The 13,516-nt window shown below is 40.4% G+C and overlaps 1 protein-coding gene across 11 annotated transcripts in view; it reads left to right on the top strand.

The window, feature by feature from the left end:
• Nucleotides 1–13,516, top strand: part of SECISBP2 (SECIS binding protein 2) — a 41,594-nt gene that overhangs the window by 16,360 nt on the left and 11,718 nt on the right. For 8 of the 11 annotated variants that reach the window (XM_010371315.2, XM_010371288.1, XM_010371305.1 and 5 more), the window contains 5 exons: nt 3,337–3,459; nt 4,771–4,860; nt 6,255–6,387; nt 11,860–12,026; nt 13,038–13,176. In XM_010371315.2, the coding sequence (XP_010369617.1) occupies nt 3,337–3,459; nt 4,771–4,860; nt 6,255–6,387; nt 11,860–12,026; nt 13,038–13,176 (652 nt within the window). The remainder of the gene's footprint in view (nt 1–3,336; nt 3,460–4,770; nt 4,861–6,254; nt 6,388–11,859; nt 12,027–13,037; nt 13,177–13,516) is intronic. The other 3 variants (XM_010371296.1, XM_030919203.1, XM_030919204.1) reach the window with 1 other exon arrangement.

A 13,516-nucleotide genomic window follows, 5' to 3' on the forward strand; every position in this document is an offset into this window, starting at 1 on the left:
GGTGCCTGTAGTCACAGCTACTCAGGAGGCTGAGGCAGGAGAATGGCATGAACCCAGGAGGCAGAGCTTGCAGTGAGCTGAGATCGTGCCACTGCACTGCGGCTTGGGCGACAGAGTGAGACTCCATCTCAAAAAACAAAGTAAATAAAGTTAAGATGGTGTGTTTTATGTTATATATACATACGTATATATGGTACTATTTTAAAAAAGGATTAGGGAAAAGGAGATGTGCATCACATTTTGATTACTTTGATTTTCTGTGCTACTGCATAGTCTTTGTTTTTGAGATGGAGTCTCACTCTGTTGCCCAGGCTGGAGTGCAGTGGCATGATCTCGACTCACTGCAACCTCCGCCTCCCGGGCTCAAGCGATTCTCCTGCCTCTGCCTCCTGAATAGCTGAGATTACAGGTGCTTGCTACCATGCCTGGCTCATTTTTGTATTTTTCGTAGAGATGGGGCTTCACCATGTTGGCCAGGCTAGTCTCACTCCTGACCTCAGGTGATCCATCCACCTCGACCTCCCAAAGTGCTGGGATTACAGACATGAGCCACTGTGCCTGGCCAGGATAGTGTTTTTTTTTTTTTTTTAATCCCTCTAAATCCTGACTGTAAGTGAGTTTCATTCTATACCATAGTCACTAGTCTGAGTTTGTTGTACTTGCACGTTGAATAAAGAATAGGTTGTGAGTCAAGGAATACAAGTGATAGCTTTTCTTTATGAGTAAGAATGTACATTTTGGACCTATCGACTTAAAATATCTGTGAGCCATTTTGAATTCTTTAAAGAAGAAATGTTGGCATAAGTTTATGCTCTGGTGTGTAAAGTTTCTGCTTCTTTCCCCCCCAGTCTTTGTTGAATTTAAATGACTTTTACCAGTACAAGAGTACTAGAAGCAAAATAATTGAAGTCCACATTTTATGATAATGATTTTTGGTTAGTGGAATTTATTTACTTGTTATATGATAGCATTCGGGATAGATTTTTTTTTCCCTTAAGTAATTTTAGTGCCTTTTTTTTTTTTTTTTTTTTTTTTTCCCACTGCAGCTTTGACCTCCCTGGCTCAAGCAATCCTTCCACCTCAGCCTCTCTAATAACTAGGACTACAGGCATGCACCAACACATCCAGCTAGTATTTGTATTTTTTATAGAGGCAGGGTTTTGCCATGTTTCCCAGGCTGGTCTTGAACTCCTGGGCTCAAGCAGTCCTGCATGAGCCACCACACTCAACTTTAAGTTACATTTTTATTGTTTCCTAGAACTGGTTCTTCAAGAGCCTTTTTTAAATTGGTCTAGATACGGTTCTTGATTTTCATTGTGTATGGATACATTATTTTGGGTTGAAATGTGGTCTTGTTTAGCATAACGTTTTCCTGGCTTTTTGAGTATGAGGATACTTTTTGATTTCCAAAAATGTAATTAGCCCATTCCACATAAATGGTAGCTGTGTATTTACAGTGGTGACAATTACAGTGAAGGTAGATGTGTGCTTGTTCCTCATTGCTCTGTGCATGTATCTGAGAGAAAGCAGTATGTGTAAGGGAGAGACCCTTCCTTTTGTGTACACACTGAACTTGACTCTCAGTGAAGCCTCCTGCCTGTCTCTGTGGCTCCTCTGGGTGGCCAGGCGCAAGCTGGACAACAGCCCACTGTCTAATTTTTTTTTTTTTTTTTTTTTTCTTGAGATGGAGTCTTGCTCTGTCGCCCAGGCTGGAGTGCAATGGCATGATCTCGGCTCACTGCAGCCTCCGCCTCCCGGGTTCAAGGGATTCTCCTGCCTTAGCCTCCCATGTAGCTGGGATTACACATGCCTGCCACCATGCCTGGCTAATTTTTGTATTGTTTTAGTAGAGACGGGGTTTCACCATGTTGGTCAGGCTGGCTCGAACTCCTGACCTCAGGTGATCTATCCACCTCGGCGTCCCAAAGTGCTGGCATTACAGGCGTGAGCCACCGCACGTGGCCCCCGACTGTCTAATTCTTTGTTGCAGCTGCCAAGTCACTCTCAGAGCCAGTTTTCCTAATATGCAGTTAGCATTCTAAGAGTTAACAGATTTTGTTTTATTTTCCCAAGATCTTTTTAAAAAATTTTCTTAATTACAGGTCTAAGAAAAGCTTATTTTAGAAAAATTCTAAAAGATAAGAAGAAAATCAGCATCTCCTGTTATCTTCTAACCCAAATAGCTTTGCATTTTACATAGCTGGAGTGATAGTGATCAAAATGGTTTTTTTAGAAACTTTCTGTATTGTGAAATTATTACAGAAATGATAAATGTAACACTTCAAGGATCTGCTTATGGAAAAGGTCATCTCTCCCATACTTTTGATGCCTACCTTCAGAGAAACCTGCATTAGCAATCTGGCATATGTCCTGCCTCAGGCTCATGAAAATATGAACAAAGAGGGAGGAGTTTCTCTGTTTCGTTTTGTTTTGTTTTTCTTAAAATGTGATCATTTTATACACATTACCCCTAAACCTGTCTTTTTCACTTAGAAAAATATCATGGACAGCTCCTGTGGGTCAGTAGATAAACATACTCTTTTTAATAGCTGCTGAGACTTTTACTTCTGAAGTGTAAATTCCCACTGGGTATAGCAGGGCCTAAAACAAAAAGTTCCCTGCCCTTTTAGAGCCTCCATTCTGATGGAGGGAGGCTGACAACATGCAGACAGGTGTAGGACATGTCAGAGAGTGATCAAGTGCTCTGAAGAGAAAACCATGGAAATTCCAAGGGTAGAAAGCAACGGGTAGATAGAGATGAGGAGCGGCCCCAGCCTAGCCAAATTCTAGTGAAGGGGCTTCAGTGCAAAGGCCCTATGGCCAAAGCACATTTGACCTTGGATGAGGAGAGGCCCTGGGGGTTAGGGGCCTGTAGGAATGATGAGGTCACATTTAGCAGTCCTTGGATGGTCTCAGGTGTTTGTCTGATTTGAAGGTTCTATGGGTGATTCTGCTGTGCAGACAGGTGTAATGTGCAGATGAGGAACCACTGGGCTGTGCTGATGGAAATGGCCTGCCTAGAATTACATGGAGAGCTTAGACTGGGATCAGGAAGGTCATGAACACCATGATCTCGTCAGGCTGAAAACTAGGTTCTGTCCAAATCCACCAGTTTTCAAAAGGAATTGAGCATTACAACTATTTGAACAAACTTTTTTTTCCTTCAGAACTATTCTAGTGAATCCTGGCTTTTTAAAAAACATGGATGAGGAACCTAACTCTGAATAAAATTGCCATGTGATTATAGGACTTGTTAATTTTGCTGATATGTAGTATTAAACATTCTATTGACCGCCCTAAAAACTGAGGATTTTTGCTTTGATTTTTTTGTTCTAGTCTAAAGCATCACAAGGTAGCGACCTTGAACAAAATGAAGCCTCAAGAAAGAGTAAGAAAAAGAAAGAAAAATTTACATCAAAATATGAAGTCCTGACAGTTCAAGAGCCTCCAAGGATTGAAGTACATTTTATTTATTACTCACATTGTGTGATATAATAAGTGGGTGTTTCTTAAGAGAAACTTGGGTTCATATTGGTTTCCTAAGTGAAAATCTCCAGGGCTTTTTAATGATCATTTTCTTAGTGCTAAAGAAAAGAGTAACCAGCCACTCTTCTCACCTCTTCATTTTGGCTTGCCAGTTTTCTCAGAGCAGCCACTCAGTGAACAGCTGAATGAATGAATGGTCTGGAGACTAAACTGCTTGTATCAGAGTTGAATAGTTTGTGTGCCATATTACTAATATTTCCCCTCAGTTATCTGCTTTACCTGTTTTTGCTTTTTTAGTTTTTTTTTTTTTTTTTCTTGCTTTAGAATGCTGGCTTTTGCAGGGCCTCCTTTTCTATCCAGAAGTCTTATTATAAAGTGCTTCATTATAGAGAGAAACATAGAATAATATAGAACCATTGAGGGCCCAAGTCAGGAAGATTTCAGGAACTTCCAAAAGCATGCTTTAATTGTCTCATGATACTCCAAGTATTTCATGTACTCTAAGGAGCCAGCCTGGGTTCTGACTTAATTTCTCGTGTGCCTGGTTGTTTTCTTTACATTGCTGTACCAGACTCAGGTGGCCTGGCTGCTTGTGCAGGCCGAAGGCTCTCTCAGAGGTGCTGCCCGGGTGCCCAGCTTAGGGTCAAGCCCAGGGCATTCCCACATACTTGGGGTGGGGGTTCCCAAGGCTCTTAGAACATCATTCAAGAATAGCTGGGTTACATGTTTGAAAACCTACCATGGCAGAGCATTATGGTTTAGGCAAGTGAATAATTTATATTTCTGCCCCATGTTTCCCATCTTTTTCCAAGACACCTAAAATATTGACAAAATGACATAGACATTTTTAAGTGATTAAAAAATTGTTTTTTAGCAGGCCTGTTGCCTTTGACTCCATTTATTAGCCTGGGTTCAGCAGAGATAACATGTGAATCTACTGAATCTAGATGGTTTCTCTAGTGAAAAACAATCCTTTGAAGAACAGGTGGTTGAATACTCTCATGCCAAGGTGGTCCAGCGTCAGTTCTGTAGACCCTTTGGTGTACCAAGATCATTGGTGGCACTCTTTTTATTGGGTCTGGGGGTATTAGAACGGTGGCCTTTAAATTTGTATTAAATAAAGCAGAAGCTCCTATGTGAGAGTTTTGCGGCTTTTCTTTTTTTTTAATCACTTTTAAGAACTTTTGTGCAACCTTACTGAAGAATGAAAATATAAGCAAGGGAAAGGTTATACTTGGCATGTTGGCATTAACAAAGAGCTAAAGAGGTGTGTGGTTTACTTAGGATGCCGAGGAATTTCCCAACCTGGCAGTTGCATCAGAAAGAAGAGACAGAATAGAGACACCAAAATTTCAATCTAAACAGCAGCCACAGGTAATTTTTAGATTGAAGCCACAATTGCTTTAGGCTTAACTTTTCTGGCTCAACTAAATGCTTGAGAAAAACTGCTTTCCAGACATCTCTGTATGGAGACAGGTAGTTTTGTTTTGATTCATTCCTTCATGAGAGAACTGCACCCATCATGTTGAAACAGAATTGCTCTTAAATAACATTTTATTATTTTATAATGACTTATTTTATAAGATTGTGATTTTATAATAAGATTATTAGTAACTGTAGTTGCTAGGTCAGAAAGGAGGGGGATCATACTGCCTTATGAAACTTTAAAGGGAAAAAGTTGATTTAGTTTATTTGGGAAACAGAAGAATGTTTTTGCAAGTGAGTAATGTCTGACAGAAGAAAAATAAGAGAGGCACCACAATTTTACTCTGTGCAGTCAAAACAAGCTAAAGTGGAGGTGATTCCCCTTCCATACTCCACCATCTATCCCACAGATTCAGGAGGGAGCTTGTGAGTCATAATTTAGATGGGGAACTTGTGTACTTGTAGACATTTATTTGCTAGGATATTCATTGTCATTTTGCCTTTTAAAGGGAGACTATTGTTTTCTCGTTCATGAAAAATAACATTCTAAGCCTTTGTGTGAGTTAACTTTCAATTCAATGTTATAATTTGCTCATCTTCCTTCCATGCAGTAGGCCTCCTTGCCTGTCCTTTGTTGCACTTGGTACTTTCCCCTGATGGGAGCCCTCAGCCAGTAGGGTTTTTGGTGTCTGGGAAGAGAACACTTGGCAGGAGAGCAGAGCAGAGAGAGAGCAGAGCAGAGGCAAATGGGACACCATGCCTTAGGACGTATCACTGGGCTTCCTTGTACAACTTTTTATATAGTCTCAAAACCCAAATCACAACAGTTTCAAAAATAACACTTGTTTTAAGCATGTCAGACTTTGAGCCTGCATTTAATATTATTTGCTGAGTATGATTTGGGCTTATGTAGACTTTGTATCACTATAATTTCATGCCATTTTGTTGGTTTACAGAGGCATTTGGAGAGAGAATGGGCTAATGAGGCAGTAGTACTAACCAAGTAGCCTCACACACAGACTTTGTAGCCAAAGACTTTATACAAGTGCTAATGTCTTGTCTGTAGATGTGTATTGTTGACTACTCACAGTGGAGATATAGATATAGACAGTCGTGTAGGTGATTTAATATAAACCCAGTGTTCTGAAAGAAGGAAGACATAAACAACCATGGTAATACTGGCAGATAATGTGGGATTGATTGTTTTTCCTTTCATTACTTGAATTTTTGAAAATTCTTTTTTATAGTCTCTATTTCATTTTATCTTTACATCAATTTTTTGTAAAATGAAAAGCACAGTTTGTATAGTTTTATAAATAAACTTACGAATTTTTAACTTTCAGGATAACTTTAGAAACAATGTAAAGAAGAGCCAGCTTCCAGTGCAGCTGGATTTGGGGGGCGTGCTGACAGCCCTGGAGAAGAAGCAGCACTCTCAGCATGCAAAGCAGTCCTCCAAACCAGTGGTAGTCTCAGGTAAGAGAGTCTTTCCATCTCAGGCAAGTGATTGAAGTCTTTTTCAGCTAGATTATTGTGTTAACATTTTCTCTTGTTATCAAAAGTTATTTATAGATAAATCAGCGTGATGCTGGAATAAGCATAGATATGGAACTGTGGAATAAAATTAAAGAGTCCAGAAATAAATTCATGTATCTGTAACCAATTGATTTTTCATGAGTATGCCAACTCCATGAAAAGAAAAAAGAACAGTCTCTTTAAAATGGTACTAGAACATCTGGATTTCCACATGCTAAAGAATAATCATACCTCTTACCTCACACCATAGATCCAAATGAACTCAGAATGGATCAGTGAGCTAAATATAAGAGCTAAAACTATAAAACTCTTAAAAGAAAACGGGTAAATGTTTATGACCTTTTATTAGACATTGGATTTTTAGATACGGCACCAAAAAGATGAGCAACAAAAGAAAAATAAACTTTGGACTTCATTAAAATTAAAAATTTTTGCATACCGAAGGACATTATCAAGAAAGTGAAAAGACAACTTACAGAATGGGAGAAAGTATTTTCAAATCATATATCTGATAGGTGATTAATATTCAAGTATTTAGGAACTCCAGCTGTATAGCAAACAATCCAATTTAAAAATGGGCAAAGGAGTGAGCTGAGATCGTGCCACCACACTCCAGCCAGGGTGACAGAGCGAGACTCCATCTCAGAAAAAACAAGAGCAGCAAAAAAAAAAAAAAAAAACGAGCAAAGGACTGGAAAAGACGTTTCTCCAAAAAAGGTACACAAGTGGTCAATAAGTGCATGAAAAGATCCTCAACATCATTAGCCATCAGGGAAATACATATTAATCAAAAGTACAGTGAAATACTACTTCCCACCTAGTAGGATGGTTATAATCCAAAAACAGAAAATAACAAGTGTCGGTGAAGATGTGGAAACATTGGAACCCCGTACACTGCCAGTGGGAATGTAAAATGGTACAGCCACTGTGAAAGACAATCTGGTGGCTTCTTAAAATGCTCAGTGCAGTTACTACATGACTCAGCGATTTCACTCCTCAGTATTTACCCAAAAGAAAATAGACTTAGACACTTCTACACTGGGGTTTGTTATGGCATTATTCACAATAACCAAAAGGTAGAAACAGTGCAAATGTTCATTACCACATGACGGTGTAAACAAATGTGGTATACCTACACAATGTAATATGCAACCTTAAAAAGAGAATGAATTCCTTTACATAATACAACATGAATGAAACCTGAAAACATTATACCATATAAAATTAGCCAGACACAGAAACATAACTACTTTGTGATTCCACTTAAAAGAAATATGTGGAATAGGCAAATTCATAAAAGCATAGATTAGAAGATACCTGGGGCTGAGGGGAAAAGGAATGGTGAGTTATTATTAACGGGGACAGAGTATTCATTGGAGCATGAAAAAGTCTTGAAAATGGATAATAGTGATGGTTGCACAACATTGTGAATCTAATTTATGCCACTGAATTGTGCACTTAAAAACAGTTAAAATGGTACATTTTATGTCATACATTACCACAATTAAAACATTTTTAAGTTATTAAAATAGGATGATTTTTAAAAATTGATCTGATTAAAAGATGAACTTTCCACTTGATGTGATGACATTGTATAGCTGAAAATCTCCTTATCTGTAAAAGTGCCCTGAGTTCCTAAAGATCTTTACCGTCTGGGTAAGGAAGCTGCATTCCATGGAAATGGTTTACTGCCTGTGCATGGGGCACCACTGGGAACAGTGTCGAGTAGTGCTTATGGCTGCCTCTTTCCTCTGACACATCTTCTCTTAAGAGCCAAGACAGTTAAAATGCACAATATGTCAAAAAGCAACTTGAAAATTGTCCACCATAGGCTTTTAGATACGTTTCTTCCTTTTGAAGTAGTTTATTATTTCAAAAAACACTACTTTTTTTTTTTTTTTTTAATCTGTGGATCTTCCTTTTTTAAAAACTTTTATTTTAGGTTCAGGGGTACACATTTGTTATATAGGTAAACTTGTGTCATGGGGGTTTGTTGTACAGATTATTTTATCACTCAGGTACTAAGCCCAGTAGCCAATAGTTATTTTTTCTGATCTTTTCCCTCCTCCCACCCTCAAGTAGGCCACAGTGTCTGTTGTTCCCCCCATGTGTCCATGTGATCTCATTTAGCTCCCACTTGTAAGTGAGAACATGTGGTATTTGGTTTTCTGTTCCTGCATTGGTTTGCTAAGGATGATGGCCTCCAGCTCCATCCACGTTCCTACAAAGGATATGATCTCATTCTTTTATGACTGCGTAGTATTCCGTGGTGTATATATACGATATTTTCTTTATCCAGTCTACCATTGCTGGGCATTTAAGTTGATTTCATGTCTCTGCTATTGTGAATAGTATTGCAGTGAACATTCACGTGCATATGTCTTTATAGTAGAATGATTTATATTCCTTTGGGTATATAACCAGTAATGGGATTGCTGGGTCAAATGATATTTCTGTTTTTAGATCTGAGGAATCACCACACTTCTTTCCACAGCGGTTGAACTAATTTACACTCCCAGCAACAGTGTATAAGTGTTTCTTTTTCTCCGCAACCTTGCCAGCATGTTATAGCCATTCTGACTGATGTGAGATGGTATCTCATTGTGGTTTTGATTTGCATTTCTCTAATGATTCAGTGATGTTGAGCTTTTTCTCATATGCTTGTTGGCCACGTGTATGTCTCTTGAAAAGAGTCTGTTCATGTCCTTTGCCCACTTTGTAATGGGGTTGTTTTTTCTTGTAAATTTGTTTAAGTTCCTTATAGATATTGGATATTAGACATTTTTCAGATGGATAGATTGCAAAAATTTCTCCCATTCTGTAGGTCGTCTGTTCACTCTGATAGTTTGTTTTGCAATGCAGAAGCTCTTTAGTTTAATTAGATCCCATTTGTCAACTTTTGCTTTTGTTGCAATTGCTTTTGATGTCTTTGTCATGAAATCTTTGCCAGTTCCTGTGTCCAGAATGGTATTGCCTGGGTTGTCTTTCAGTGTTTTTATAGTTCTAGCTTTTACATTTAAGTCTTAAATCCATCTTGAGTTGATTCTTGTATACAGTGTAAGGAAGGGGTCCAGTTTCAATTTTCTGCATATGGCTAGCCAGTTATCCCAGCACCGTTTATTGAATAGGGAGTCCTTTCCCCATTGCTTGTTTTTGCCAACTTTGTGATTTGTTCCTCGCTTCCTCCTTTACTGCCTTTGGTGTTAAATGTTTTTGGAGTACACTTTTGATTTCTTTGTTGATCTTTTTTAACTTTAGTTTGAAAAACTACTTTCTTAGTGGTTGCTATAGGGCTTACGATATACATGTTAGTTTATATACTGGAGAAACTTTATTCCAATATGTCTCCATTTTCTTCCTCCTCCTTTATGCTATTGTTATATGGTACATCTAAATAGATTATAAACCAAACACTACAGTGTTGGAACTACTACTTTATACAGCCATATCTTTTAAAGAAGAGAAGGAATAAGGAAAAAAAATGTGTATTTCCCAGTTTCATATTTATGATTTTAGGTGTTCTGTATTCCTCTGGATTCAGTTGCCATCTTGCATCCCTTCTGGTAGTATTTCTTCTGGAGGACTTCCTTTAGTGTTAGTGACACAAGCCATACTAGCAACAAATTCTCACGGTCTTTGTTTGTCTAGGAATGTCTTTATTTTGCATTCACTTTTTGGAGGTTAGTTTTGCTGGATGTAGAATTCTTGGTTGACCACCCCATAGCTCATCCCTGTAGCGAGTCTTCCCCTGGACTCCGTTTAAGTCCCTGCTGGCCTGGCCATGTCTGTTGCTTGACTATACAAAACGGCAGCCTCAGACTGGCCATGCTGCCTTGCCTTCCCCATTTGCTGAAATCACTAATTTAAATGATCACACTCTCAATTCAGCAAGCCCCTTATGGCACTGACAGGGAAGCTGCTGGTTTTCATAGCCTTGGCACCTGTTGAATGACCCAAAGCAGAGCAGGGAGAGACTGGGAAATGCCTCAGACAGGAATGTCCAGACTCTACTGTTCTCACCTGAAGGCTAGTCATCTAAGGAATAAGCACTCTTTGGTTTGTTGGAACCTTTTGGTCACTTTCCAGAGGACTGATATGATTGTGTTTGGCAGTTCTCTTGAACTTCGTGGTTGTTTTTGTGGGAGGGAATGGTTGATCTTCCTCTGTTGTAGGAAGGACCCTCCTCAGGCCTATTGTCAGTGCTTTGTGAAGAATTGCCTGGCAGTGGGGTGCAGGAGGTGTGTGTAGAGCTAGAGGGCTTGTGGCAGGTTTTTTGGGAGCCCAAGTGAGATGCTGAACTTGGTGTCATTGGGGACTGGGTGAGTGAGCACCTATGAGCCATACAGGGTTTTCCTAGAAGAGCTGAGAAAAAGAATAGTCACATGTATGTTTCAAACACCATGTGGAAACAAGGCTCCAAAGATGCAAACAGCTGTGGTCACTAAGTCCAGAGCAGCCTGGGAGGCAGGTACAGTTGTCTTGGTTGACCTGTGCAGGTTACGTTCTGTGTTGCAGCAGTGAATCAGACAGGCGAGACTTACTGGGATTGCCTGATTGACGAGCACCAATTATTTTAAAAACGTGTTCCAGAATTAAAGGAGGGCAGGTAAAATACATTTGGAAAAATACTGATGATTGTTGAAGCTGGACAGTGGGCACAGGGGGTTTGTTTACCATTCTTTTTTCTTTGGCGTATGGAAATTTTCCAGATCAAAAAGTGAGGATAAAACTATATAGGAATTAACTGTTTACTTGAAATAATTACTGAGATGGGAAATAGAACAGAAAAGGAGAATAAAATTGAACTGTTCATTAGTAATCACAGTAATTTATTGACTATATAGAGGGATTAACAACTGCCCATGATGGGATTTCAGAAAGCATGTCTGGAAAACTCAAGAGAATTAACTAGAAATATTACTAGAATCTTATAGTGGCCTTATAAGGTAGCTAGATACAAGATACACATACAGAAACCAGTAGGGCCAGCTTCCACAAAGGCAGTGTCAACTAGAAAAGGTGGTGGAGAGGGACATGTTCACAGTAGCAACAGTGAGTGCAGACCACCTAGAACTGTTCTGAGTCAAAAAATGAGATCCATGTAGTATTAGACTGTGCTGAGAAACATGGGAGATCTGATTACATGGATAGGAAGGTAGGTGTTCCTGAATTACTTGATACTTTTTGGGAATCTCATCCAAAAGATACTAAATTTCATTTGGAATTACTGCCAATGAAAAGAATGTGTAAGAGATTGTTTGACAAAGATGAGAAGGGTTGTGGGGACAGGCTGGGGGTGACTTGGCAAGCTCTGTCAGATACCCTAAGGCAGCCTCTGGGCGAGCTGTGGTCCAAGAGCTGGGTGGAGCGTCTGGGAGGTGACCTTGAGGCCTTTGTTCCACTGTGTTTCAGTTGGAGCAGTGCCAGTCCTTTCCAAAGAATGTGCGTCAGGGGAGAGAGGCCGTCGCGTGAGTCAAATGAAGACCCCACACAATCCCTTGGACTCCAGCGCCCCGCTGATGAAGAAAGGGAAGCAGAGGGAGATCCCCAAGGCCAAGAAGCCAACCTCACTGAAGAAGGTGTGTGGGGTGTTTCAGCCGAAGCGAGGCGCCAGAAAACTTAGTTTCACATTTCCATAGTTATTCTCCCAGCTCTTAGATTTTTAGATTTTACGACTTACATTATTTGAATATGTTGTAGTAAAACATGTTAATGATACTTTTAACAAATGATCCCTCAGCCTCCCAGCCTGACACGTGAGGGACATGTGATGTGGGAAATGCTTTAGCTACCTGACAAGAAAGGAACATCTTTTATGCAGTGGATGGATGGAAAACCAGAAATGGAAGAAGCTGCATTTTTCTTCTTCTTATGATCCCCTTTCATCCTACCCTAGCTGATCTGTCTGATGTTCAGAATCAGTAAATAATGCACACTTCCTTATAGACCTTCCAGGAGGACAGTCACAGGCTCCTCTGGTGATTTCCTTTTTTTTTTTTTTGAGATGGAGTTTTGCTCTTGTCGCCCAGGCTGGAGTGCAGTGATGGAGCGATCTCAGCTCACTGCAACCTCCGCCTCCCGGGTTCAAGCAACTCTCCTGCCTCAGCCTCCTGAGTAGCTGGGATTACAGGTGCGTGCTATCATGCCCGACTAATTCTTGTATTTTTAGTAGAGATGAGGTCTCACCATGTTGACCAGGCTAGTCTCAAACTCCTGACCTCAGGTGATCCTCCTGCCTTGGTCTCCCAAAGTGCTGGGATTATAGGCATGAGCCATCTCGCCCAGCCTCCCTCCAGTGAATTCTCACAGCAGCCCTGTGGTGTGGGTGCTCAGGCGAGTGCTGAGCTGCAGAATTGTCTTCAGAGCTCAGGGCTCTCCTGTGTGGCTGCTCTGCATACCTCGGGAGGAATGTGCCACTCCAAAACCAGCGGGGAGGGTTGGGTCAGCTCCCTCGAGTCTGGGGAACACTTGGCTGCTCTCAGGACACAAATAGGTGCATTGCCAACAAGTTGAACTTAGGCAGTTTAATTTGCAGAAGAGCTTTTAAGTACAAGTATGTAGGCATTTTAATTGTTTATTTAATTTTTAAGATTATTTTGAAAGAACGGCAAGAGAGAAAGCAGCAGCGTCTCCAAGAAAATGCTGTGAGTCCAGCTTTTACCAGTGATGACACACAAGATGGAGAGAGTGGTGGTGATGACCAGGTTCCTGAGCAGGCAGAGCCCTCAGGTACCAACTGTTGTTTGTGCCTTAAGAATAATTTAAACGGGAGCAACTATGAAAAGGATGATCTGTGCTGAGCAAACTTTCCAGGACTTGGCTGACGACTCTTGCTTTTGTGGGGAAAGTGGGTCAGCCCTGAGCTTCCAGCTTTACAGGGAAGGGGGGTCCCCATGGATGGGGGCATGTTTCTAGTCCCTCTGGTTCTGGGGTCTGTGAGGGACAGAGGTGAGGATCCTCTCTTCCCACCAAGTTTGATCTGTGTGATGCTGAATGGTCCTCTAACTTGAAGTGGTCATGAGAATTAACACCGCTAGCTGCACAGCTGCTTACCAGCAGGTATAGGAGA

This window comes from Rhinopithecus roxellana, chromosome 16, assembly GCF_007565055.1.
Source record: "Rhinopithecus roxellana isolate Shanxi Qingling chromosome 16, ASM756505v1, whole genome shotgun sequence".
NCBI lineage: Eukaryota > Metazoa > Chordata > Mammalia > Primates > Cercopithecidae > Rhinopithecus > Rhinopithecus roxellana.